This window comes from Gopherus evgoodei, chromosome 4, assembly GCF_007399415.2.
Source record: "Gopherus evgoodei ecotype Sinaloan lineage chromosome 4, rGopEvg1_v1.p, whole genome shotgun sequence".
Classification (NCBI taxonomy): domain Eukaryota; kingdom Metazoa; phylum Chordata; order Testudines; family Testudinidae; genus Gopherus; species Gopherus evgoodei.
Genome location: NC_044325.1, coordinates 139,381,488 through 139,406,379, shown reverse-complemented (window position 1 = coordinate 139,406,379; position 24,892 = coordinate 139,381,488). Strand labels below are relative to the sequence as shown.

Here is a 24,892-nt window from a genome sequence, read left to right as displayed (position 1 = left end):
GATGGGGCTGCCACCGCTTTCCCTGCGAGGATTCTTGTACAGCTGTATAGATCCGCCGGGTGAGTGTGGACAATGAAGGCTTGCCTAAGCCATTTTCGTGCCGTCCCTTCCTATTTGATCGCTTGCTATCTGAGCTCACTTACACCAGTTTGTCTGGCAGCTACAAATGTCATCTGGGTTTCTGTGTCCTTTGCGTGACCTGGTGACGACAAACGGAAGAAAGCCGTGCTCTCACACAGCATTGCTTCAGATGCTTTAACCACTCAATTCCACATACATACTCACACCATGTGGCTTCAGCAGCATTCCTAGCATCAAACCAGGGGCAAAGAATGTTTCCTTTCTATTGCTGAAATGTCTCTCTGGAGCACTCGAGCCTTGATCCCTCTGCATAGAGGTGAATTTTAGCATGACTTCAGGCCAGTCACTTGACTCCCAAAGCCCCAGATAATTGGGCTGCTGCAAAACAGGAACCTCGCTAAAACCCAGGTGATGCATCTGAAGCCGAGCTGCCCTGCAGAAAGGCTGCTGCTCGCCCTTCCAAACATCCCTACCCCTGCTCTGCACCAGCGGGTATCCAAACCCTCTGCTTTGATAACAAAGACAGAGGAGAGATAAGTCACTAGTACAGCAGGATAGGTCTGAGGCTCAGCCGGACGTAGGGGGCAGGGGGTGTTTTGGATAAGCCTGTGATTATTTCTGGACACAGCCGCTTCTTCTCCAGAATCACGATTGTAAACAGTCTGGGCTTGGAATGCCAGGTATTCTGGGCTCAAAGCATAACATGCAGAGCAGTAATGTCACCTGGCTGACTGTGCGAGGAAAAAACAAAGCAGGCCCCCACACACGCTCAGGAAGTGAGCCAGCAGGGTAAAGGTGGCTGGATCCATGGAACAAAGGCTGGGATAGAGTTTCCCTGTTGTTATTATGGTGGTGCAGACAGGCATTCTCGACATTGGCAGCTCCCACGCTGGAAGGAAAAATCTAGTGGACATGAGGCCTGTGTTAGGGCTTGTCTCCATTTGGAAATTTACCATAACAGCTATTCCAGAATCAGAATGTCCACATGTAGGGAATCCCCAGCTAAGCATGGCAGCTCTTAAGAACCAATGGTAATAGACACCTCATAACGCCCAGTATTACATAGATCAGGGTCCCTATGGTTGACCCCAACCAACTAATTTGTGCTAAGTTACAAATTGCCTTGTCTATACTATGGTTAAACATGTTAAACAGCACACCTTGCCTAGTGAAGACAAAGGTATTGGCTTAATTAAGACTATTCACCTGCTTAAATATAAAGTACATGCATAAGCATTTGTAGAAAGAGAGTCTGAGGTAATGGCTACACTGGCACTTTACAGCGCTGCAACTTTCGCGCTCGGGGTGTGAAAAAACAGCTGTAAAGACAGCGCTGTAAAGCCTCAGTGTAATCAGTGCCGCAGCACTGGGAGCGCGGCTCCCAGCGCTGCAAGCTACACCCATAAGGGACGTGGTTTACGTGCAGCGCTGGGAGAGCTCTCTCCCAGCGCTGGCGCTGTGACCACACTCCGCTTTGAAATTTCAAGTGTAGCCGTACCCTAAATGCCAACACAAGGTGCAAAGCAGTGGAGTACGGGGCCCATATACATTTAAACTCAGGTCTGGGCATGGGCCATTCATATGCATTTCAGAGGGGCCAAGCACTTGCAGTTCCCATTGACTTCAGGCGGATTTGTGGGTCCTTAGCAAGTCTGAGAAATCAAGCCAAGATCACTCCAATAACACAATTATGGCTAGGAAATAGATAACTGGGTAACTGACAAATGGATAGACGGATGCAGACAGTGAGTCAGAGACACTGTGAGGTTACACAAAATTTAGGTTGTGTAAATAAAGGGACAGGGGGGGTGGGATGATAAACACACACACCCCAACTCTCCCCGCCGATACTTTCTGAGGTTGTTTTTGATTCAGCGAGAACAGATTTATTTGGATGTAAACAATTCCCGGACTGTGGCAACCCGGAAGGCAAGGGTGTAGTGCTGGCCAAAGGGGAACCACAAAACGAAACTGACTGACTCATAGTTTCAATGAAACACAGAAGAGTAAATAAACAGCATGAAAAACAAAGAGGAGATAGGCTGAAAAAAACAAAAAAACAAAAACCACTTTCTGTTTTAATAACCCCAGATGTTATTACTAGTAACACAGGGGCAGAAGTATTCTGGGACAGGGCCCGTCTTTTTGTTCTGTGTTTGTACAGCCCCTAGGGGGTCCTGGTCCAGGACTGAGATCCTAGGTGATCCAACAATATAAATAATAATCTTTTTGAAATATATATTTTTCAAATGCTACCTGACATCAGTGTAACATCAGCAGGTCTATAATTGAGAAATCTCCTCAACACTTAAAAAAAAAAGATATGCCGTGTCATGACCAGCTCCCAGTACATTCTGAGTCAGATTCTTGGCATGCAGTTGCTCTGCACAGCATGCTGCTTAGAGGGGGATTGTGCAAAGGTAGCTTAGAACTCAGCTCCCCTTTGGCTCTGCACTAGAAGGGGATAGTGCAATGTGCTTTACTTCAGCTGGCTACCTGTGGATCAAACTGCAGCCAGGGATCAATGTGGCGTGGGGGCATCTTGGCCACATCCCTTTCCCGGTAGCCAAGCCCCCTTTTCCCTGCTATGCCAGCAATGGGGAGAGGGAGCATCATAAAAGCCCCTACCGTGGCTCTACACCCCCCCATCTTGCACCGGGGTGATTCTCTGGGGCACCTTCAAGGCTACAGTCTCCCTGCAGAGTGGTGCAAAACAGATACTCTGTGAGGAAGAATCGAACCCATTGTCTTTTAGGCTATGTCTACACGACAGACCGGACAGCGGCACAACTGTACCGCTGCAGCTGAGCCACTGTAAGGTCCCCCGTGTAGCTGCTCTACGCCGGCAGGAGAGGGCTCTCCGATGGCATAATTAAACCACCCCTAACAAGCAGCGGTAGCAATGTCGGCAGGTGAGCGTCTCCTGCCCACATGACGCTGTCACCAGTGCTTTTGTCGGTGAAACTTATGGCGGCCGGGTGTGTGTGTGGTTTTTTCACACCCTTGACCTACAAAAGTGCTAGTGTAGACAAAGCCTCAGATTGTTAACTCCTCAGGGCAATGACCTCATCTGGTATGGCCACAAGAACGCCATCAGCATATAAACAAATGACCTACTCCGAGGGTGTCTTTTCAAATGTTGGGAGACATCAGTCAAGAACAGCCCTAATGCACTAAAAGGTGCATTTGTTTATACAAAGGCTGTTATCAGAGGGCAGCTACAGACCAAACTGTACCTGCTGCAGCTTCCCGCCTCCCCCCCCCCGGCCCCCCAGTGGATGCATGGATGCAACACAATCAGGACTAGGACTCAGGAGCGCTTGGTCTGATTCTCAACTCTGCCAGTAGCCTACAGGGTGGCCCTGGTAAAGTCACCCCACCGCTCCATGCCTCAGTTTCCCCATCGTTAAATTGGGGACAATGATGCTGACCTCCTTTGTAAAGTGCTTTGAGAGCTACTGATGAAAAGTCCTATGCATTATTATTAATAACCCTGGTTTAAACGAAATCAGAAGTGGGCCAGCAGTTTCATTCGACATCATGTCAAATACATCTCAGGGGGGGACCGAGTAAGAATCTGGCAGCTATACAGTGGAAGGGGTTTCCCTTTCAATGTACTACATGGAATGGTCTCTTCTGGCCTACCTATGTTAGTGAGCGAATGCCAGATTGTCTTTGCCACAAGGGGAAATTTCCCCTGTATGCTGGCTCTCCCTTGGTGGTGCAGCAGAAGTTGGGACAATATTTGCTGCATCTTGATTTCTTTAAATCATCGCTGTGATTTTCAAACTCCGCTTTTTAGAAATCTGCGCAACACCAAGGGAACTAGATAGCTCAGGGGGCTGGAAATGTAATGTGGAGGTGAAAGATTGACTCTAGCCCACATTAACAGTAATTTAAAGTAGCTGCCAACTGATAGATGTGCGATGGTCTACGTGAAATGAATTTGGTGGTTCTCAGTTCAGTTCCCAGTGGACAAGCGTCCCTATCATAAAACCCACCACCCACCAGGGAGACTAGTTGAGTCCGGATCAGGGGCAATTTCAGCAGAGGCCAAGGACTGAATAAGCCATGGGGACTGATCCATCTTCTCACCCTAGAGGAGATTCCTCTAGGCCAGAGTCATGCTGGCATGGCAATGCGGGACAATCTTGCACAAGGGATGACTGGAGGTCATCCTTCTCCAGAGCTGTCAGGCTGGCACAGAACTGCACAGCGAGGAGTAAGCAAAGCCCTGGGGCTGCAGTCCGAAGACTCACCTTGCTCTGCTCAACATTTGATTTCAGTTTTGGGTGGATATTTTTCAGTCCTCACGCGGCCTCTGACTCAGGCAGGTCACTTCCCCTTGCGCTGAGGTAAGTGCTAAGTGTTTACTCATTTGCCTCTGCCAGTGAGTTCACCGCAGAACAAACCGACACAGGAAACAGCATGCATTAATATTGCTGCAGAGCGCTTGGACGTAGAGTGGGGTGCACAGCCTGGGGGAGGGGGGAAATTGGTTGTATTACTGCACGGTAGTAGATGGGCCCCGTAAATCTTGCCTGGACATACTCTTCCCCTATTGACAGGACAGAAATAACTTGCTTTCTTGTGCCTCAGAGAGCTGGGAGGCGGGGGGAAGGGATAGCTAGCTCCACAGTGCTGATACTTTGGCCAGATCTCTCTCCTTTGCCCAGCAACAGCCCTCCATCCACTCCAGAGGGTGCTGCAAGAGAGCACCATGCAGCGACCTATTTTGCTATCCTTCACAGGCTAAGAGAAAGAAGGGACCATCAGAGGGCTCATAAATAAGGCTGCGAGTCTGTTACAGAAGTCACGGATTCCATGACTTTCCGGGAACTCCATGACCGCTGCAGCGACCAGTGTGGCTGACCCCAGGGCCGTCCCGGGGCCAGCCACCCTGGGGCCAGCCGCCGGGGCAGCTGGAGTGGTCCTGGAGGCTGCCTGAGCAGTGGTCTCTGGGGGACTTGGAGCAGCGGGTGGCCAAGGGTAATCATCCCCCACCGCCAGAGCAGGGGCCAGCTGTTGCCCCCCTGAGCAGCTAAGATTTAGTCAGGGATATTTATAGTAAAAGTCATGGACAGGTCACAGGCCGTGAATTTTTGTTTATAGCCCATGGCTTGTCCATGACTTTTATTAAAAATACCATGACTAAATCTTAGCCTTACGCATAAGCAGGATCACTGCCCTGAAGCTGGTTTCCACAGCATGGTCACGCGAAGGATAGGTATTTGGGGTATTTTCCAGCCACTTGTAAATGGTCTTTCTAGACCCAGGTATGACATGGGTAGGCTTCAACCACCACAACTGAAGCATCAGGTCTTGGCTATTCCTGGAGGTAGGATGCCAGACTAGATAAGAATAGCCCCTTCCATACAAGGATCCCAAACGGTGTTACAGACATTCATGATTTATGCCTCACTTCTCCCAATGGTTTGCATATTACCTTCATTTTACAGATGGGAAAACTGAGGCACAAAGAGGTCAAGTGATTTGCCTAAGGCCATACAGCAATTTGGTAGCAAAGCCATGGCCAGAACCCAGAAGTCCTAACTGTCAGCCCTGTGCTGTATCCACAACATGGTGCTTCCAGGTGGATCTATGGCTGATCAGATCTCTGATCAATCATTCCGACCTCTAAGGAAAAACATTTAGATTATACTGACCGTTGGCTGGCATTTTCGCCTTTGCAAGGTGACTAGTTCATTCCCAAACCCTGTGTCCCACTCGACAGCCACAAGCAGTGCAAGCTCAGCCTGTCTCACAGTCACAAAAATGACCAGATAGGAACAGACCTAGCCAGCCTGGCCTCTTCCTGCATTTTCCATTGCTTTCTATAGGAGCCAACAGCTTTCATTAAAAAAGTACCCAGCTCCCATTCCCACCTCCTTCCATGGTGGGGTGTCCTGTGAATTGGGGAACAGTCTATAGTTTAGACTGGACTTTTTCTGCCCTGTGCTGCTCACTCCAACCCGCTCCCTCCCCCTTAGCCTCATACCACACCTGCCCCTCTTACCCTCTTTTCCCCTGTCCTATCCTCTTTACCCCTCTCCCTTCCTTTTCTTTCCATTTAGCTGGTCTCCTCCTAAGGGTATGTCTACATCTACAATTTTGCAGCGATGGTTGTTACAGCTGTATTAGTACAGCTGTATAGGGCCAGCGCTGCAGAGTGGCCACACTTACAGCAACCAGCGCTGCAAGTGGTGTTAGATGTGGCCACACTGCAGCGCTGTTGGGCGGCTTCAAGGGGGGTTCGGGGAAGGCGAGAGCAAACCGGGGAAGGAGACCAGCTTCGCCGCGGTTTGCTCTCGCGTTCCCCGAACCCCCCTGCAAACCGCAGGGAAGGAGACCTGCTTGCACGGAGGTTCGGGGAACGCGAGAGCAAACCGGGGAAGGAGACCAGCTTCGCCGCGGTTTGCTCTCGCGTTCCCCGAACCCCCCTGCAAACCGCAGGGAAGGAGACCTGCTTGCACGGGGGTTCGGGGAACGCAAGAGCAAACCGGGGAAGGAGACCAGCTTCGCCGCGGTTTGCTCTCGCGTTCCCCGAACCCCCCTGCAAACCGCAGGGAAGGAGACCTGCTTGCTCGGGGGTTCGGGGAACGCGAGAGCAAACCGGGGAAGGAGACCTGGTTGATTACCAGAGGCTTCCTCAGGTATGCTGGGATACCTGCTTATTCCATGGAGGTCAAGAAAAGCGCTGGTAAGTGTCTACACTTGATTACCAGCGCTGGATCACCAGCGCTGGATCCTCTACACCCGAGACAAAACGGGAGTACAGCCAGCGCTGCAAACAGGGAGTTGCAGCGCTGGTGATGCCCTGCAGATGTGTACACCTCCTAAGTTGCAGCGCTGTAACCCCCTAACCAGCGCTGCAACTTTGTGATGTAGACAAGCCCTAAGTATCCCCCCACTCCAATGGAATTAACATGCCATTTGCTGCCATCACATGGTTCTGCTTGTGTGTTCTGCCTGTTCGCCCACCTGTCTGTTGTGTCTGCTTAGACTGTAAACCAGGGAGAACAGGGACTGTCTGCTACTCTGTTTCTAGAGCTCCTAGCACAATGGGACCCCCCCTGTTCTTGGCTGATCCTTAGGCACTAGCATAATAAACATGATTAATAGTAATATTCATGACCTAGTCACCCAGCCTCCCTCTAGCTAAGTTATAGCTGTATCTACAGAAAAGCCATCTCTAGCCCCAATTGCTCTAACAAGGCGCTAATGTCAAAGGCTCCCTGGGTACATTTAAATGCAGATTTGACAAACACCTCTGGTCAAGGGGAAAAGCCACCCCTTGCACAGAGCTGTGACTTGTTCAGGGCCCCACAGGGATTTGGTAGCGTCCTGGTTTAACCCCTGGACACCAGTGCCTCCCCAGACCTTAACTATTGATACAGATTGCTGCACCAATTGTGTATTATGGGCTGCTGTGGTGCTCCCAACCCCAAAATCTAAGGTGATACTTTAGCCATGGGACTGCAGAAGCCCTTTGAGCCAAGGTCAGAGCTTTGATCTTCCACAATGCTGCCTGATGGTGCATCAACTGAATTGATTCATTTTAGGATATATTCCTCATTTCATTTGCCTTCCGACAGGTTATATCTATGGAGTATAAATATAACTTGGTGGTAAAATCCTACAGAACATCCTATTTTGTGTGTCAGCAATCTGATTTGCAGGGCCGGAAGAAACAGACAGAAAATCCTGTTTGGGTTTTTGTCCCAAGCCTATAGAATTCAGGAGAATATTAACCCTGAGTTGAACACCAGGTCATCCTCTCTTTCTGCAGGTGGCCTTGTAAATGGAGAAGTCATTGAGTCATTGCAAGTCTGACAACAATGCCACGATAACAACTATTTATACAGATCATTTCACACTCAGTGCAAGGTCCTATTGCCAAAAAACTTAAAAAGCATATAAATGAAGGACCCAATCCTGCAATCATTATTATATGTATATTACTGAGCTAGTATTAAAATAGACAGACATAAATTAGGAACTTTGGACAGTTTGAGATTAAACAATTCCCACTTTGTCTAGATGGGGTCCAGCAAATTGCATAGCGGATAATGATATTTACCTTCTTTGGTAAAGTGCTTTGAGAACTCCATACAGGAGCTCAATAATACTATACAAACAACGTTTTCTTCAATCATTTCCTTAGGGGAATTGAAAGAAAAGAGAGGAGAGAAAAAAGACATGAGAGTAAGAAGAGTGCACATATAATCCTCCCAAGGCCACACACAAACAGTGCTAGTTCATCTATCTCAGCCACTATTACCATAATATCTGGGCACCTCACAGTTTTTACTGTATTTATCCTAGCAACAGCCCTCTGAGGTAGGCAAGTGCTACTGTGTTAGGATTACCCGATTATGATACAGAGGGACAAGATACTTTTCAAAAAGTCCAGGCAAGGCAGGCAATGAAACCTAGGTCTCTGGACTCCTAGGTTAATGCCTTGACCACCGGACCATCCCTTTTCTCTGGTACGATACCTTGCTCCCATTTACACAGGATCCTTTCCATATTTCCTAGCTTGTTTCTCTTCTGTAGCGAATTCAGTTCTTTTGCCTTTTTTAAGCAACCAGTGATGCTTTAACAACATAGGGGACCTGCCAGGAGCAACCCAGGATAGGCAAAGATGCTGGAGCCCTATTCATGCCCTAAGAGACATTTGGTAGTACAGGAATAATTCAGAATGATCCTCTGGGGGGAGAATTATTTTTTTTCTGAGCAGCAGATAAATCCCTTAGCTCCCTACCAACAGCAAAAGAAAAATGGACAAAGAACCATGAGGAAAATCAAACCCCAGAGAATTTAATCAAACCAGTCGCTAAAGGTTTCATTCACCCAGCAACCCCACAGCATGTCTCTGAGGGAGACACACAGCTCCATTTCCAGGGACATCAATGCAATTTTCGCCTGAGACGGGAACTTAGGTTAACTTCAAACACTAAGTTATATCTGGATGCACATAGAGACAGAGCTTCCGCTTAACTTCACTGGGAGCAGAGCAAGGCCAACACTGAATCCCACAGAGAGGGGGAGAGAGAGAGAGAGAGAGAGAAAGAGAGAGAGAGAGTGTGTGTGTGTGTGTGCATGCACGCGTACACGTACAGCCTGATTCTACAATTGTTCCTCAAGCAAAATCCCATGGGCTCCAATGCAGGCTCTGCACAAGGACTGCCCTGATTTTATTTTAATACCTCACAAGCTTCAGTAAGGCAGGGACTATCTTATTATGCATTTGTCCAGCACGCAGAACAATGGGGTTCTGAACCTAGCTGGGCCTCCAGATGCTACCGCACTGCAAATAATAATATAATTGTGACAGTGAAACAGCTCTGAACTGGCTGTGAACTGCATAAACAGTTAGGTGTCATTACTGAAGTGGTGTTATTGATACAGCTGCAGTGACTCATGCTCATGTACAAGTCTACCTGTAAAACAAAGTAAAGAGTCACCCATGCTTAAAAGATTGCAGCGCAGAGGAATTCTGTCCATTTGGGACATAAATGAGGAGCAGATCCTTTCGATTTGTTTTGGACTTTGTTCTCAGAACATTTTCAATGTTTTGCCCCATAAATCTGCTACTGTGGATATGACAAGCCACATTTTGGAAAATCATCAGGGTTCAGTTTTACCCAACAGTTACGTTCTCAGATTCAACTCAACTGCGCTGCCATTAAGCATTGCCTGGCCTGGCTTGGGTCTCTTTAACATGGAGTACATTTGCCTACATGGATGGGAGGAGATAATGGCAAGGACGCTAGGCAAGTGCTGTGCAAGCTTCCCATCCATCACTCTGCCATTGCACCTCAATCCTCTGTGTCCCACTGCTATTGCAGTCTTCCCCCTCACCCTCCCCCCACACCCCGAACTCCACCAACGCACTTCAGTCCTGACCTGCTGCAACTCCCTTTGCTATTCCAGACCTGGACGCCCTCCTCCATACACACATACACTGCTCTGCCAGTGCATCTCACTTCTGTCATGCAGCCCTCTGGTATTCCAGACCTGGGCGGGCAACAGGCAGATAGAGCCACACACACACGCACTCCACCAGTGCACCTCAGTCCTGATCTGCAGCACTAGATACTAACTCAGTGCTGAGCATCTCCTGAGCAAAGACTTGACCGGTGTTGCCACAGACTTGAAACCAAGTCCCCAGAGATTAAACCTTGACCGGCCCATGTACCTCTCCCCCTCCCCTTTTTAAAGGAACCGGACAGGATACAAATATTATAATCAAAACAGAAAGGAATTTAAAAGAGAGATACATTAAGCCCCAGTTCATAATAAGAAACCTTGTTACCCGAATTGAGCCTCTCACTGGTCCTGCGTCGATGACGGTCTGGTGGGTCGCTGCTGTTCCCAGAGGCCATGGCGGAGGGGAGCTTGAGGAGAGGGGATCCGCTTTACCCTGCAGAGGGAGAAACAGGAGTAGGCAGGGTGAACTGGGCGGGACACTGAACCAGATTGCTCAGTGAAGGGCTCTGGGGAGCGGCAAGCTGTGACCAGTCAGTCTGGTGATCCCAGAGGAGACAACTGGAGACTCAAGGTCTGTTCTTTGGCCTTGGATCCTTATACACCTCCAGGGACAGTCTTAGGCCCCAAGATAATTCTATAATTCACCTAGAGTTTCTCCTCTGAGCACTTTGCCTCCTGCCTTTCTTTATCTCTGCACATCTGACAGCCTCCTGGCTCCTCCCCCTCCCATCCCACTCTCAAATCCCCACCCACACCCACACCAAGGTTCTTCGATCTCTCCGGCTGGATAGCATTAGTTCCCTAAAACACATCCTCAGGCTCCTCCTCCATCTACAGGATCACTCCCATGCCCACGAGGGCTGCAGGACAGAAGTGAGATGCACTGGCAGAGCAGTGTATGTGTGTATGGGGGAGGGAGTCCAGGTCTGGAATACCAGAGGGCTGCAGGACAGAAGTGAGAGTCTGGCAGCTCTCCCTACCTGGCCTTGTCTCACGAGGAAAATTTATCACGCTCAGGACAATGAGGTCCCCCCTAGTACTCTTATGAAGCACCTCATGACCACACACAAAGGTGCTCCTCCACGAGCTTATGCTCACCCGATACCATCTGGACTGAACTTGCCTTCAGCGAGGCTAGTTACCATTCCAGTCTGTACCATTTAGTCCCAGTGTGGATGAAGGTCAATGGTGTTGTACCACAACTGGTTTCAACAGTCCTACTTCTAGCGCACTGGCGACCTTTCAAAATCTGCTGCAATACATTGCTTTTGGGGAGCTGTGCCGCAGAAACTGGGGGACAGATTGCCAGAAGGCACTGCAACCATGACAATTTAGAGCGGTGCGAGCACAGATGCAGAGCAAGCTCTTAAAATGGTTCCACACAACCAGCTCGGATGCACTGAACTGGTGTAGCGTAGAGATGGCCATTGTATCCCCAGGAGAGGTTTTGAACTGTTTTCGTCTCTCAAGTGCACCCAAACAGTAGGCCCATTCTGGGTCTTCTTAGTTCCCCATTTCTCTTTATTCCGGAACTACTATTTCCTCCTGTTCATCATCTCACAGATCCCCTTAAAAAATACTATGATTAAAAATTCATTAGAACCCAAATCCCCGAAAACCCAGTCATCCTAAACCCAGGCCCAAATTTTACAGCTAGTGCAAATCTCTAACCACAATGCTTAGCATGTATACAGCTCTTTATCAATACTTCATGAACCTGCCTGCCAGGAGGGTATTCGCTCAGCTTTTGCAGTGGGAGAAACTGAGTCACAGGGAGCGCTTGCCTGAACTTGCATGATGAGTCGATTTCAGGGCTGGGAAGAAAACACAGCTAGTTCCTAGTCACCTGCTCAGTGCAGGGGTTCCCAAACTGTGGTCCATATACCACTGGTGGCATGTGAGCTTGTTGGAACTGGTACATTGTATCAGGGCTGTCAGTCCCTGGAAGCGGTACTGGGACAGAGCCAGAGGCCTGTTCCATGATATGGCCCCCTTTAGGCAAGATATTCAGGAGAGTGGCAGACTAATTGAGGAGGGGAGGGGAAGGTATTGATCAGGTGTCCACCTCAACATGATAAAACCCAGGTGTTAGGTGACCCCCCAGGAGGAGAGAGGCAGTCGGCCTGAAGAGGAGAATTACAGGGGAGCATCAGGTCAGGAGAGAGGCTCCCTGGGATGGGAACTAGAACAGAACAGAGACTAGTGGGCTGGGGAAGCCTGCCTGAGTCACAGCCCACCCCAAGGAGGCAGGTTGTGGAATTCCTTAACCAAGAGGAAAGAGTTGTGAGTTCACAGCAGAAGGCCTGTAGGAAAGATTCTTCTAAGAGGCCAGGGTGTTTAGTGGGACTGGCAAAGCTCCTTGGGCAGGGAACTGGGAGTCTTCCCAAGATTCCCCCAGCTCCCTAAATCCCCTCTGAGGCTTTGTCTACACTGGCACTTTGTTGGCAAAACTTTTGTCGTTCAGGGTGTTAAAAAAACATCCCCCCCCAGAACGACAAAAGTTTTACTGACGAAAAGCGCCCTTGTTCGTCGACAGGAGCACTCTCCTGCCAAGACAGGCGCTGATGCTCATGGGAGTGTGTGTGGAAGTGTTTTGTCAGCAGCTAGCTCTCTCCTGCTGACAAACAGCAGCTACACTGCATGCCTTTTAGCAGCAGAGCCATGTCACTAAAAACCTTGTAGTGTAGCCATGGCCTAAGCCTTCCCTGCCCATTTATTTACACACACTCTCTCTCTCTCACCTGACCCTAGGGTGACCAGATAGAAAGTGTGAAAAATTGGGACAGGAGGTAGGGGGTAAAAGGCACCTATATAAGAAAAAGCCCCAAATATCGGGACTGTCCCTATAAAATCAGGACATCTGGTCACCCTACCTAACCCTAACCTCATTAGACCTGGGCAAGAAGTGTTTTTTCTATCTTTCCAGGATTTCAAAACTTTCCACCAGACAAACTGAAATTGTTTGCAAAATAACAAATACAGTACATAAATAAAAATGACTCACCTGCCCTAAAACAGCCAACAGCACAGTGGTTAGGGCACTCACTGGGCCATGGGCAATCCTATTCAAGTTTGTGATTCCCCATCCCCATCCTCCTCTCATCCCCGCTCCCTAATTTTATCAGAAATTCCATCCTAGACCTAGAAACTTCTATGTTGCTGTGACAAGTCTTGGGTTTGACACATTTTTGGTAGAAAATGTCACAGCGTTTCAGTGAAAAACCCCCACCCTGTCTAAACCTCACATCTTCTAATCCTCCCAAAGGGACTCCCCTAGCCAAACGCCCATCTCTTCTAATTCCCCCAGGCAGATCTTCACCAGCCACATACAAAACTTATTTGACTAGGTGTCTCTAAATATCTTAATTAACCCTATTAAGACCTAAACCAAGAGGGCACAAAAAGGATAAATGTGCACGTGGTACTTCAAACATCAGTTCTTCACGAAGGTGTCACGTGAACAATAAACTCTGAACTACAGCACTAGTACACACTTCTGGGCTAGATTCTCAGTGGCTGTAAATCAGAGTTGCAGTGTTGTCAATGGAGCTACCGAGGCATCTTTAAGGTGCCACCGGACTCCTCGTTGTTTTTGTGGCTACAGACTAACACGGCTACCCCCCAATACTTGAGGTATACAGTAGCTGAAGAGAAACATTTGGGAAGGCAGTGTGGCCTAGTGTAAGTTGTACCTAAGTTAATAATATATTGGTTCTTTCTGTCTGGTATTGGTTAGCCATGTTGGATAACGATGCACTGCCACAATAGACGCTGTGCAGCGTAGCAGTTCAGGGCTATGACCCAGTTTTCCAACCCTTACAGAAGGAGAAGTCCAACAATAGAGGTGTGAAATACAGTCCATCATTCACCTCAACGAGGTGGCAATGGGGGGAGCAAGGGACTAAGGGAATGCAAAGCTTACTTATCAACAGGGCTTAGGAAATTGCCGAATGCTCATTTGCATCTCAATGCTCAGAAGACAATGCCGGCTGACAGGTACTCCTTGCTAGGTGCCTTGGGAACAAACAGAAGGCTTGGACTGTGCCGGTAGGTGATGGTTTTTCCTATACTCCATCCCCATCCCCTTCTCTGCTACCCCCTCCACCTCAACTTCAAATGTGCAGCGAGGGTGGTTCAGTTGTGACCCATGGGTTCCTCTTGCAGCACGTCTCCAAGAGGGCTAGGGAGAAGGGAAAGGCTGCGTAGGGCAGTGGCTCTCAAACTTTTGACTGGTGACCCCTTTCACACAGCAAGCCTGAGTGCGACCCCCCCCATAGACATTAAAAACACTTTTTTAATATATTTAACACCATCATAAATGTTGGAGGCAAAGCGGGGTTTGGGGTGGAGGCTGACAGCTCGCGACCCCCCATGTAATAACCTCACAACCCCCAAGGGGTCCCGCCCCCCAGTTTGAGAACTCCTGGTATAGGGGATGGGAGGGTTAGAGCTGGGGTTCAGAGTACAGCATGGAAGGAGGGCTAGCCTCACCACCGCCACATGAGGACTAGTCTCCCTAACCCTCTGCCACCTGGCTGCAATTCTCAATGACTAACCTCCCCCTGCTGGTTTCTGCTCTGGAGCTTGGGTGGAAATGAAGCAAGCTGCCTTTGAATTTAGAGTCCCCATCTTCTGAGTGAGGAAACCCCTCAGTGACCTCCCTCACGCCCCAGCCAGTTCTACGGAGGTTTATAAGGGGTTTAATAGAGCTTTTTCATATGAAGGGCTCAAAATGTTTCACAAGGGCACAGTGAGAATAATTTCCCCTCTTTTATAGATGGGGAAGCTTAGGCACAGAGACTGGAAGTGATTTGCCCAAGGTCACAGAGTGGCTCTGGCAGAATGAGGAATAGAAGCCAGCAGTCCTGACTCCCTGGCTCTAGTCTAGACCAGCAGTTGCCAACCAGGGGTAAGCGCACCCCTGGGCGTACTCAGAGGTCTTCCGGGGTACATCAACTCACCCAGGTATTTGCCTAGTTTTACAACAAGCTACAGAAAAAGCCCTAGCGAAGTCAGTACAAAGGAAAATTTCATACAGGCAATGAGTTGTTTATCCTGCTCTATGTGCTATACACTGAAATATAAGTGCAATATTTATATTCCAAGTGGTTTATTTTATAATTATATGCTACACAGGAGAAAGGCAGCAATGTTGCAATACTAGAGGCTGTGACACTTTTGTATCTTTATGTCTGATTTTGTAAGTGAGTAGTTTCTAAGTGAGGTGAAACCTGGGGGGATACAAGACAAAATCAGCCTCCTGAAAGGGGGACAGTCGTCTGGGAACGCTGAGAGCCACTAGTCCAGACCTTGCTCCTTCCCCTCCTGGAAAAGGGCAGGAAGGAGAACTTCCTGCATGGGTCTCAGCTAACACTGCTCCCTGAATGGGTAACTTGTTTCATCTCTCCAAACGGAGTTAGCTTAGGGCAGGTCTACGCTTAAAACGCGGCACTGATGCAGCTGCATCGCTGTAGCACTTGAATGAAGCCGCGCTACGCTGACGGGAGAGAGCTCTGCCATTGGTGTAGTTAATCCACCTCTGCGCGAGGCGCTAGCTGTGTTGGCGAGAGATCTGCCACCAACACCACACTGTCTACACTGCTGCTTAGGTGGGGATAACGGCATCGCTCAAGAGGTGTGGATTTTTCACATCCCCGAGCGACATAGTTATACCAAAGTAATTCTATAGTGTAGACCTGCCCTCAGTGCTAATGGGGGACACAGCCTGATGGACTTGGAGAGTGGAAAACCCCAGGCTGGGCTGCAGCTTGTGCCTGCCCCTTGGCAGACTGCTGCTGAGCTAGTGCTGAGTGTCAGGGCAATTCTACCATGCTGGTATCGACGGACACTCTCTTCTATTCCTCCCATTGATTCATGCATCATTAGTTGCTGCTTGGATGCTGCTCCAAAACATGCACCCCCTGAAGGACCTCAGTTTAAAGCAGTGATACTCAGACATTAGTGGTTCAGGAGCCAAATTAGCTATCAGTGTTACCCAAAAGAGCCACAGTATTGTGAATTCATTGTTTCTTTTACTATAGTACTATATATCCATATCTAAACAGTATGACGGGAAATAGTTATATATCATTCTCACAGCAAAATGACTCACAAAGTATTATTACACCTTTACCCCAATATAACGTAGTCCTCGGGAGCACAAAATCTTACCGTGTTATAGGTGAAACTGCATTATATCGAACTTGCTTTGATCCACCAGAGTGCGGAGCCCCGCGCACCCCTCTCTGAGTGCTGCTTTACCGCGTTATATCAAATTCATGTTATATCGGGTCACGTTATATCAGAGTAGAGGTGTATTTCATCAACTGCAACTGGTTAACAACATAGTAAAAGGATCCTGATTGGTTAATCATTAAATCACTAGGTGTTTTAATATCATGTGCTGCAAAGAGCTGCGGGAGACGCATTAAAGAACCACGTGCGGCCCGCGAGCCTCATTCGGAGTCTCACTGGTTTAAAGGTTCCATAGGTCACAGGATACATGAAACACCCAATGCACAGGAGAGGCAGGGAGGAGGCCGGGTACACTGGACAAAGCACAGAACTAGGAGACTTGTGTTCTATCCCACACTCAGCCACAGATTCACCTTGGGCAAGTTATGTCCCCTCTCCGTGCCGGAGATTCCCCATCTGTAAAAAGTGATAATGAAACTGACCTCCTTTGTGCATTGTTTTGAGATCTGTACCAGCAGTTTAGATCCAATTGCAGAATGGGAAAAAATTTCCTAACTGTCAGGGTGGTGGTTAAGCACTGGAATAAATTGCCTAGGGAGGTTGTGGAATCTCCATCATTGGAGGTTTTTAAGAGCAGACTGTCAGGGATGGTCTAGATAATACTTAATCCTATCTTGAGTACAGAGGACTGGACTAGAAGACCTCTCGAGGTCCCTTCCAGTCCAATGATTTTATGGGGAGACGGAGATTGTAAGGGCTTGTGTACATGAGAAACTGAGCAGTAAAACCAGGCCAGTTTAATTACACTGCTGTAGTTATATTGGTAATTCCCCAGTGGACTCTCTTAATTCCAGAGTAATTATGTGTCTTTTTCTGGTATAGCTTAAGCTGCTTCCAAAGCGACATAAGTTAAATCAGAAAAAGCCACTCTTATTCCAGAATTAGACTGTCGCCATGTGGAGTTTTGCCAGTTTAACTATAGGGGTGTAAATTCACACCGTATCTTACACGGGCATAACTTCCCGTGTAGATATGCTCTAAATTCCCTGCTCCATGTAGCAGGGATCAGCTGAACAAAGCACACACTTAATGCTCAATCCATGATCATAGTATAGCTTGATCAGAGAGCAGAATTTTACCTGGAGTTTATAAAGCACGTTGGCACCTGTGTGATGACCGGGGCTTCTTAAAACCAAGTTTAATATTAAACAGTAACAAAAACTGAGGGGAAATTCCTCAACCATCTTTTTGCTCTGTGTTTGTACCGCACTTAGCAGAATGGGGTTCTAGACCATGACTCAGCCTTCTAGGGACCCTGTGGTAATAAAAATAACAGGACTTGGAAAGAACAAAGGACCAGATCATCAGCTGGTACAAACCTGTGTAGGCCAATTGAAGTCAATAATTGAACCCAATGGACACCCAACGGCTGCACTCACTCCAGATTGGTTTAACTTTAAATATAGACTCACAGAAAAGCAGAGCTGGCGTCATTCTGGTTCAGGTGCAAGAGTAGGGGAGAACACAGAGTTGGTTGGTGGATCTGGCCACATTCGAAGAATGACCCACCACTGGTAACACCTGCAGCTTGTTTGGTGCAGGTCTTAACCATAGATTCTAGCCCAGTCCTGAACACTCGTCATCCTTGTCCACCCTTGCAGCTCAGTTGTGTTTAATATCGGTCCAGCTGCACTCATTGCCAACACCCTCTACTGGCAAGGGGGAATTCTTCTAGCGTAGAGTAGGTTTTTGCATCTGAAAGATTCCTAGTCTCAGCTTGTCCTCGCTGATGCTATTTCTGCATTCATGACGCAGTTGTTTGCTCTTATTTTTCATGTTTACCCTTTGCAAAACCTATAAGGAAGTGAGCCCTTTTTGTCAGGCTGGTTCCTCTTCTGCGTATCATTTCTAAGAAGGGAAAATTTCAGTTTCTTTTCTTTTTTTTTTCCTCCCTTGGCTTTTTCCCATCACATCGCATTTCTTATGCAGATCTCTTCTCTACCACAATAAAGTCATTCACAGGTGTGTAAGTCACATTCCTCGAACGCATTGGGAACTACCAACTGCCACTCATACTTTTGGAACAACAATCCACAGCCAACTGCTGCTAATACGCATCTTCCCCAGTGGCAACAAAGAGGGATGAACTAAGATCTGAACAAAATCTTAGGCTGACCAGGGTTCCAAGCACCAGAAGAGCCTCCTCTCCTCCCAAGTTTGACCATTTCGAAGCTAATCTGGAGTTGGACCAATCTAATGGGGACCAATCCCTATGGCCCTGAGAAAGAGTAGTGGAGGACCTGCCACCCACGTTGTCAAGAGGTCCCTGGGCTCCCGGGAACAAGGGCTTCAGACACCTTGTGGCCCAAAGAGTATGGCCAGGAACGAGCTGGGGGAGGGAGGCCTGAGAGTACAATTCCTCCAGCATCTATGAGCGCCAGGCTTGTATAATTTTTGGTGGGGCCCAGACGCAGAGCCATCCCATCCATGGGACTGACTGGGGCAACACCCCCCGCCCAGGCCCTGCGCTTTGGTGGGCCCTGTGCTTCAGGGGGATGCAAGGTACAGGGTAGCCTGGAGGGTTAGCAGGGGGCCTGGAACCAGCAGCAGCAAGTGACTCGGCCTCAGCCCGCCCTGCCCTGCCAGCTCCCAGCATTGCTCGGGGAATGGGAGTGGAAGCCGGAAAGAGGCAAGGCAGGGGGAGGGGCTTGGCGAAAGGGGTGGAATGGGGGTAGGGAAGAGGGGTCGGGCTGGGGCTGTGTCGCTTGCTGCTGCTGGCACCAGGCCTCCTGTTAAACTCCCAGGCTGCCCTGGACCCCATGTCCCCCAGAAGCAGGGGGCATCCCAAAGCGCAGGACCTGGGGTGGTTGCCCTGGTCCATCCTATGGATGGGACGGCTCTGATTAACTAAACATTGGTGGAGCCGGGCCCACATTCCTGATTATTGGTGGAGCACGGGCATCACGGGCCCATATAACTCGCCGCCTATTCCAGCATCCCCAGGATTTTGGTTTGCTAGGAGCTGTGTTTAGCCTTCACTTGCTACCGAGGTATTAATTACCTCCCAGCTCAACAGCCCTAACTTTCACGAAGGGTTAAAGCCACAGTGACATGTGGGCGTAGCAGCACTTCAGAGATGGCAAAGCAGCTTATCTTTATTGGTGAGTAAAACAGACCTTTGCCTTGAGTGCATTTCCCCTCCCGCTCCTCCATTTTGCGTAAAGGTTTCGGTGAGTTTCCTGTTCTTCCTGGATCATATGTCCCTTGCTTGCCTCCCCATCCGCCAAACCCATTCAGGACCTTTCCCCTAGACCAAATCCCGGCTGAGGCTTCCCCACCCACCTCAATAAAAGGTGATGTGGAAATTCAGCCACTGGCCCTGCACTGAGGAGAAAGGCCAGCATGGCGGCTGGAAACCATTGCATATCACAGGTAAGGGGGGGATCCACAGAAGCACAGAAGGGGAAGGAGAGGCAGAGAGACTTTCTGAATAGAAACTGCAGCTCTGAACAGAAGCCGGCTCACCCTCTTCTGTGGGAGCAATAAAACTGCCATTGGTGCGTCGTACAGTCTGATGCTTTTTCAGGAAGTGCACACATATCTCTCGAAGGAAACATGTTCTAGGCAAGGCCCTTCGCCCACACAAAGGAACTTGGGGCTGATTCCACCACTGGATGCATAGTAGACAGAAGGGTAACTAAACACTTGCCTGCAGTGTGTGTACAGTGTCTAACACCCTAGGCCTTGGGGCAATGCTGCATTACAAATGAATACTCCTACTGCTAATATTATCCTAGGAAGCACAACTCACAGCCACAGGGCTGGCAAACTAGGGTCACCAGTCACCACAGCTCCTGACTCTAGAGAAGTAGCCACTCCAACAGCTTCTCCATTCCCATTTAGGACCTGCTCTGACAGAAAGCCACACATCTGCCCCCTCTGCTCCCTTCCTGTCTGCACGCTCAGGCCAAACAGAGAGCGTGCTGGCCCATGCAGCTAGGGGGCCCCCTGCACTGCCACATGGGAAGGTGCTGAAATGTTTCATTAATTTCAAAACTATACACGTGATTGGTTATGTCTGGTAACTCAGCGTGGGAAGACAGTGCCCGCGGCTACAGAGACACAGAGAGTCAGGGGACTGCAGATTTCTGCAGCATTAACCCAGAAATGCATCCCAATCCAAATTTAAAAATAATTTGGGTGTATTTAAGCCTTTAATCCACCTTTATTTACTTGTTTTATAAGAAAGCACTGCAGGGCTGTCCCGATTCCCTGCTGTAGGTTGTCATGTTTTGGCATGACTATAAAACACTGCAGAATATATTTTAACAAAAGGGTTCCACGCCCCCTCTTTCAGCAGTCAATTTACAGTGAAATTGTTGGCCCTGATCCTGCAAATACTTATTCACACATCTAAAAGTAAGCACTTGAATGGTATTAACTCATCTGCTCATATGCCTAATTCACGCACGTGCAGTTGGTATTTTGTTAACCTCTGAGGCTAGGACAAGAAGCAATGGGCCTAAATTGCAGCAAAGGCAGTTTAGGTTGGACATTAGGAAAAACTTCCTAACTGTCAAGATGGTTAAGCACTGGAATAAATTGCCTAGGGAGGTTGTGGAATCCCCATCCTTGGAGGGTTTTAAGAACAAGTTAGACAAACACCTGTCAGGAATGGTCTAATTATTACATATTCTGGCCTTGAGTGCAGGGGACTTGACTAGATGATTTCCTGAGGTCGCTTTCAGTCCTACACTTGTATGATTCCATGACCAAGGCCCTTGATTGTCCTGACCAGTTACACAAGACTATACATTCCCAAGCACTTTCTAGTTAACCCTGACAACACCAGGGCATTAGCCCCATTTTATAGGTGGGGAAATGGAGGCTGGGAGACTCACCCATAGTGACACGCTATCCCTGCGGCATACGTGTTCCCTGTGCTAATCACTTCTCCTCCACACCCCCAAACAAAACCAAGATGACAGCGATGCCCCCAGAGCTGTCACTGGCCTGAGTGGCACCCCCACGGTGGAGCCCTGCACCCTTGCCACGCAAGCTCCTAGGCACCAGTGGCTGGATCCCTACAGATTGCAGCTGTTGCTTTATTCCTGTGTCGTCCCGCCGGTAAAACAGGCCAATCCTCCGCTCCCGGGCCCCAGCCCCAGCCCGGTAGCTCCGGTGTCCCAACCCAGCGCCCGAGCCAGGCCCGGCGCCCTCCCAGAGCAGCAACCCCCTGCTCAGGCTGGGGCTCTCCGAGCAGTGGGCGCCCCGGGGCAGCTTCCCAAGCCCCACCGGCTTCCCCCGGGGACGCACCGGGCCACCCGCCAGCTGGCTGGACCCCTCCCTTCCCCTTTGTCCAGCGCGCGGCTGGGATGCTGCATCCCGAGGCGCTGGGCTGGGAAAGGGGAGGAAGCGTCCGCAAGGTTCGTACTCACCCTCTGCCGCCTCCCGTCTGCACCGGGGCTTTTCAGCGCTCGGGGTAGGGGGTGCGGCTGGAGCTGCCCCTGTGCCCTACTTCATCATCCCCGGCTTCCTCGCCTGCTTCTGCATCGGCTTCCTTACCCTAGGAGTGGGGGGCGCCGATTGCATGCGAAAGGAAGGAGTGGAGATAACGAATTGACCATAGATGCAAATAAGGAGACAGCTTCAGCTCCCTCTAGAGGCTCCTTCTAGCCCAAGCTGCTCACGGTGCCTTTCTAAAGCTTCTTCCACAGTGGCTGGGAGCTGGGGCCATGCGGATTTGCGATATGTGACGTGAAGGGGGCTGAATCAGCCACTGCCTTCCCAGGAGGAACCTTTCTGGGAAATAGCTTTCTTCAGGGAAAAGCAAACACAACGGTGTCATGCATCAAGACACCAGAAGCAATTCTTCTGCTCTACTCTGTGCTGATTATGCCTCCGCTGGAGTATTGTGTCCATTTCTGGGCGCCACATTTCAGGAAGGATGTGGACAAATTGGAGAAAGTCCAGAGGAGAGCAACAAAAATGATTAAAGGGCTAGAAAATGCGACCTACAAGGAAAGAGCAAAAAAAAAAAATAGGGTTTGTTTTGTTTGAAGAGGAGACAACTGAGGGGGGAGGTGGTAACCCTTTTCAAGTATGTAAAAGGTTGTTCCAAGGAGGAAGGTGAGAAATTGTTCTCATTAATCTCTGAGGATAGGACAAGAAACAATGGGTTTAAATTGCAACAAGAGAGGTTTAGGTTGGACATTAGGAAAAACTACCTTGCCAAGGGAGGTTGTGGATTCTCTATCATTGGAGGTTTTTAAAAGCAGGTTAGAGGAGCGGTTCTCTGAGTCAGGACCCAAAATTGAGTTGCAACCTCATTTTAATGGGGTGGACAGGGCCAGTATTAGACTTGCTGGGACCCAGGGCTGAAGCTGAAACCCAAGCTCCACCCCAACCCAGGGTGGCAGGCTTGGTCTGCTGCCCCCCACTCCCAGGGGCATGTCATAACTTTGTGGTCAGAAGGGGCTTACGGAGCAATGAAGTTGGGGAACCCCTGGGTTAGACAAACAGCTGTCAGGAATGGTCTAGTTATTACTTAGGCTACCTCTACACATACAGCGTTGCAGTGGCAAGGGATGAAGATGCTCTGTGCCAACAGGAGAGCTCTCCCATCAGCATGAAGAAACCACTTGCACAGACAGCAGAAGCTCCCAGAGAAGATCCCCTGCCAACATAGCACTGTGCACATGAGTGCTTATGTCAGTGTAATTTATGTCACTCGGGGGGTGGTGTATTCATACCGCCGAGCAATATAAGCTATGCCAACAGAAGCTATATTGTAGACATAGCCTACATCCTGCCTTGAGTGCAGGGGTCTGCATTAGATGACCTATTGAGTCATTCCAGTCCTACACTTCTGTGATTCCTATCCTGGCTCCGCATGGGCTTCCTGGGACCACCCTTTCCTCGGGGTGCGAGACTGTGCTAATGGACAAGAATGCAAGTGACTGGAGGAGGTGACAAGAAAAGGGGGACCGGACAGCACCAGTGAGAGTGACCCCAGCTGTGGATGGGGAGGAGGTAGAGAATAAAGGAGCAGAGAGTAGGGGAGTTGAAATCTTGGAGGATGAGTTTGCTGTGAAGCTGAGGAATATTAGGAAGCTGCTGAAAGGGACAGAGTTTGGGGAGCGATATGGTTGCTAGACTTTTTCCCACTATATATTTGTAGGCACCTAGCATAACAGGGCCCTGGATCAGGGTTCGGGCCTCTAGGTCACTGGTTCTCAACCAGGGGTAGACACGTGCCCCTTCCAGGGGGTACATCGACTCGTCTAAATATTTGCCTAGTTTTACAACATGCTAGAGAAACAGCACTAGCAAAGTCAGGACAAACTAAAATTTCATACAGACAATGATTTGTTTATACTGCTGTATATACTATACACTGAAATGTAAGTATAATAGTTATATTCCAAATGATTTGTTTTATAATTATATGGTAAAAATGAGAAAGGCAGCAATTTTTTAGTACTAGTGTGCTGTGACCCTTTTGTATTTTTATGTCTGATTTTGTAAACAAGGACTGTAGTTTTTAAATGAGGTGAAAGAAATCAGACTCTTGGAAGGGGTACAGCAGTCTGGAAAGATTGAGAGCCACTGTTTTAGGTGCTACCTCAATACAAATAGCTAATAGCTAAAAGCCTGTACAGTGGCTGTGACAGGGCAACTTCCTGCAATAACTTGGGGAGACCATATTGTATTAAGTGTATGAGCGGTTTATGTATCATGGTGGGCCACAGCTGCCCCACCAAGTGAAAACAGTAGGGGATGATTCAGGCAAATCACTGAGATTTTAACACCCCAGAGAGGTACTTCCTCCTAAGAAGCCTCATATATTCTGGTTCAAACTGGGTTCTCCAGGGACCACCAGGTAAAGAAAGGACTTTTGGGTAAATAGCCTGAGCTTAAACTAACCTAGGGCTTCGTTCTGTTTCCTGATCTAAAGACTGAGACGAACTTTTAACTACAGGGAAAACCCATTTGTGGGGTTTGAAGGACTGACACCCACCACCAGGGCCCTCGGTTGGATTTGGGGCTGATCTCTGGTAGGCTTTTATCATGCGTGTAGCTTCTTCTCTTGTTTTTAGATGTTTTTTCTGTAATGCTTCCACCTTAACAACAAATGTGTTTGCACAGAAGGAGCTGTGTGGTTCCTTGTAACTGCAGGCAATACATTGGTCACAGGAACGCACAGGTGCTGGCCTCTTTCAGCAGACCGGCTTGCTGGGGATATTACACTGTAGAAGACAGGGACCTGTGCAGCCTTAAAAACCCAGGTCCGGAGGGAGTGAGACACAGGTCCCTGTCCAACAGGGGTGATGGCTGGGAGCCAGAAACCTTTAACCCGATGCCCTCGAGAGGGGCCACAGAAGGGAAATACAGGGGCGGTTAGCCTGAAACGGTGACAGTGGCATGGGTGTAGTCCATAAAGTCATGTGTGTGTGTTTGAGAAAAAGCAAGGCAAAGCTGAAAATGGCTGAGAACTTAAAGATGGGATGGCAACAGACTGCAAACGCCAGCGATGATTGAACCTGGTGACGTTCTGTACAAAAAGAGCTCTCAGCCACTCTTATTGCTTCCTCCCTTCACACTGACTCGGACATTCTAGGCT

General features: G+C 48.9%; 2 protein-coding genes across 10 annotated transcripts in view; one reads left to right on the top strand and one right to left on the bottom strand.

Annotated features, from left to right (window-relative positions):
- The window catches only part of BAK1 (BCL2 antagonist/killer 1), a 38,788-nt gene extending 16,908 nt beyond the window's left edge, over window positions 1–21,880 (bottom strand). For 6 of the 7 annotated variants that reach the window (XR_004000235.1, XR_004000238.1, XR_004000237.1 and 3 more), the window contains exons 1-2: window positions 21,708–21,880; window positions 10,400–10,507 (exon numbers count right to left, since the gene is read on the bottom strand). Coding sequence is in view for 2 of the 7 variants with exons in the window: in XM_030561384.1 (XP_030417244.1) it covers window positions 10,400–10,469 (70 nt within the window). In the remaining 5 variants the exon portion in view is untranslated. Of the gene's footprint in view, window positions 1–10,399; window positions 10,508–16,245; window positions 16,313–21,707 lie in introns of those variants that run through there. The other variant, XM_030561385.1, reaches the window with a different exon arrangement.
- The window catches only part of LOC115650868, a 64,062-nt gene that overhangs the window by 23,587 nt on the left and 15,583 nt on the right, over window positions 1–24,892 (top strand). The window lies entirely within an intron of this gene.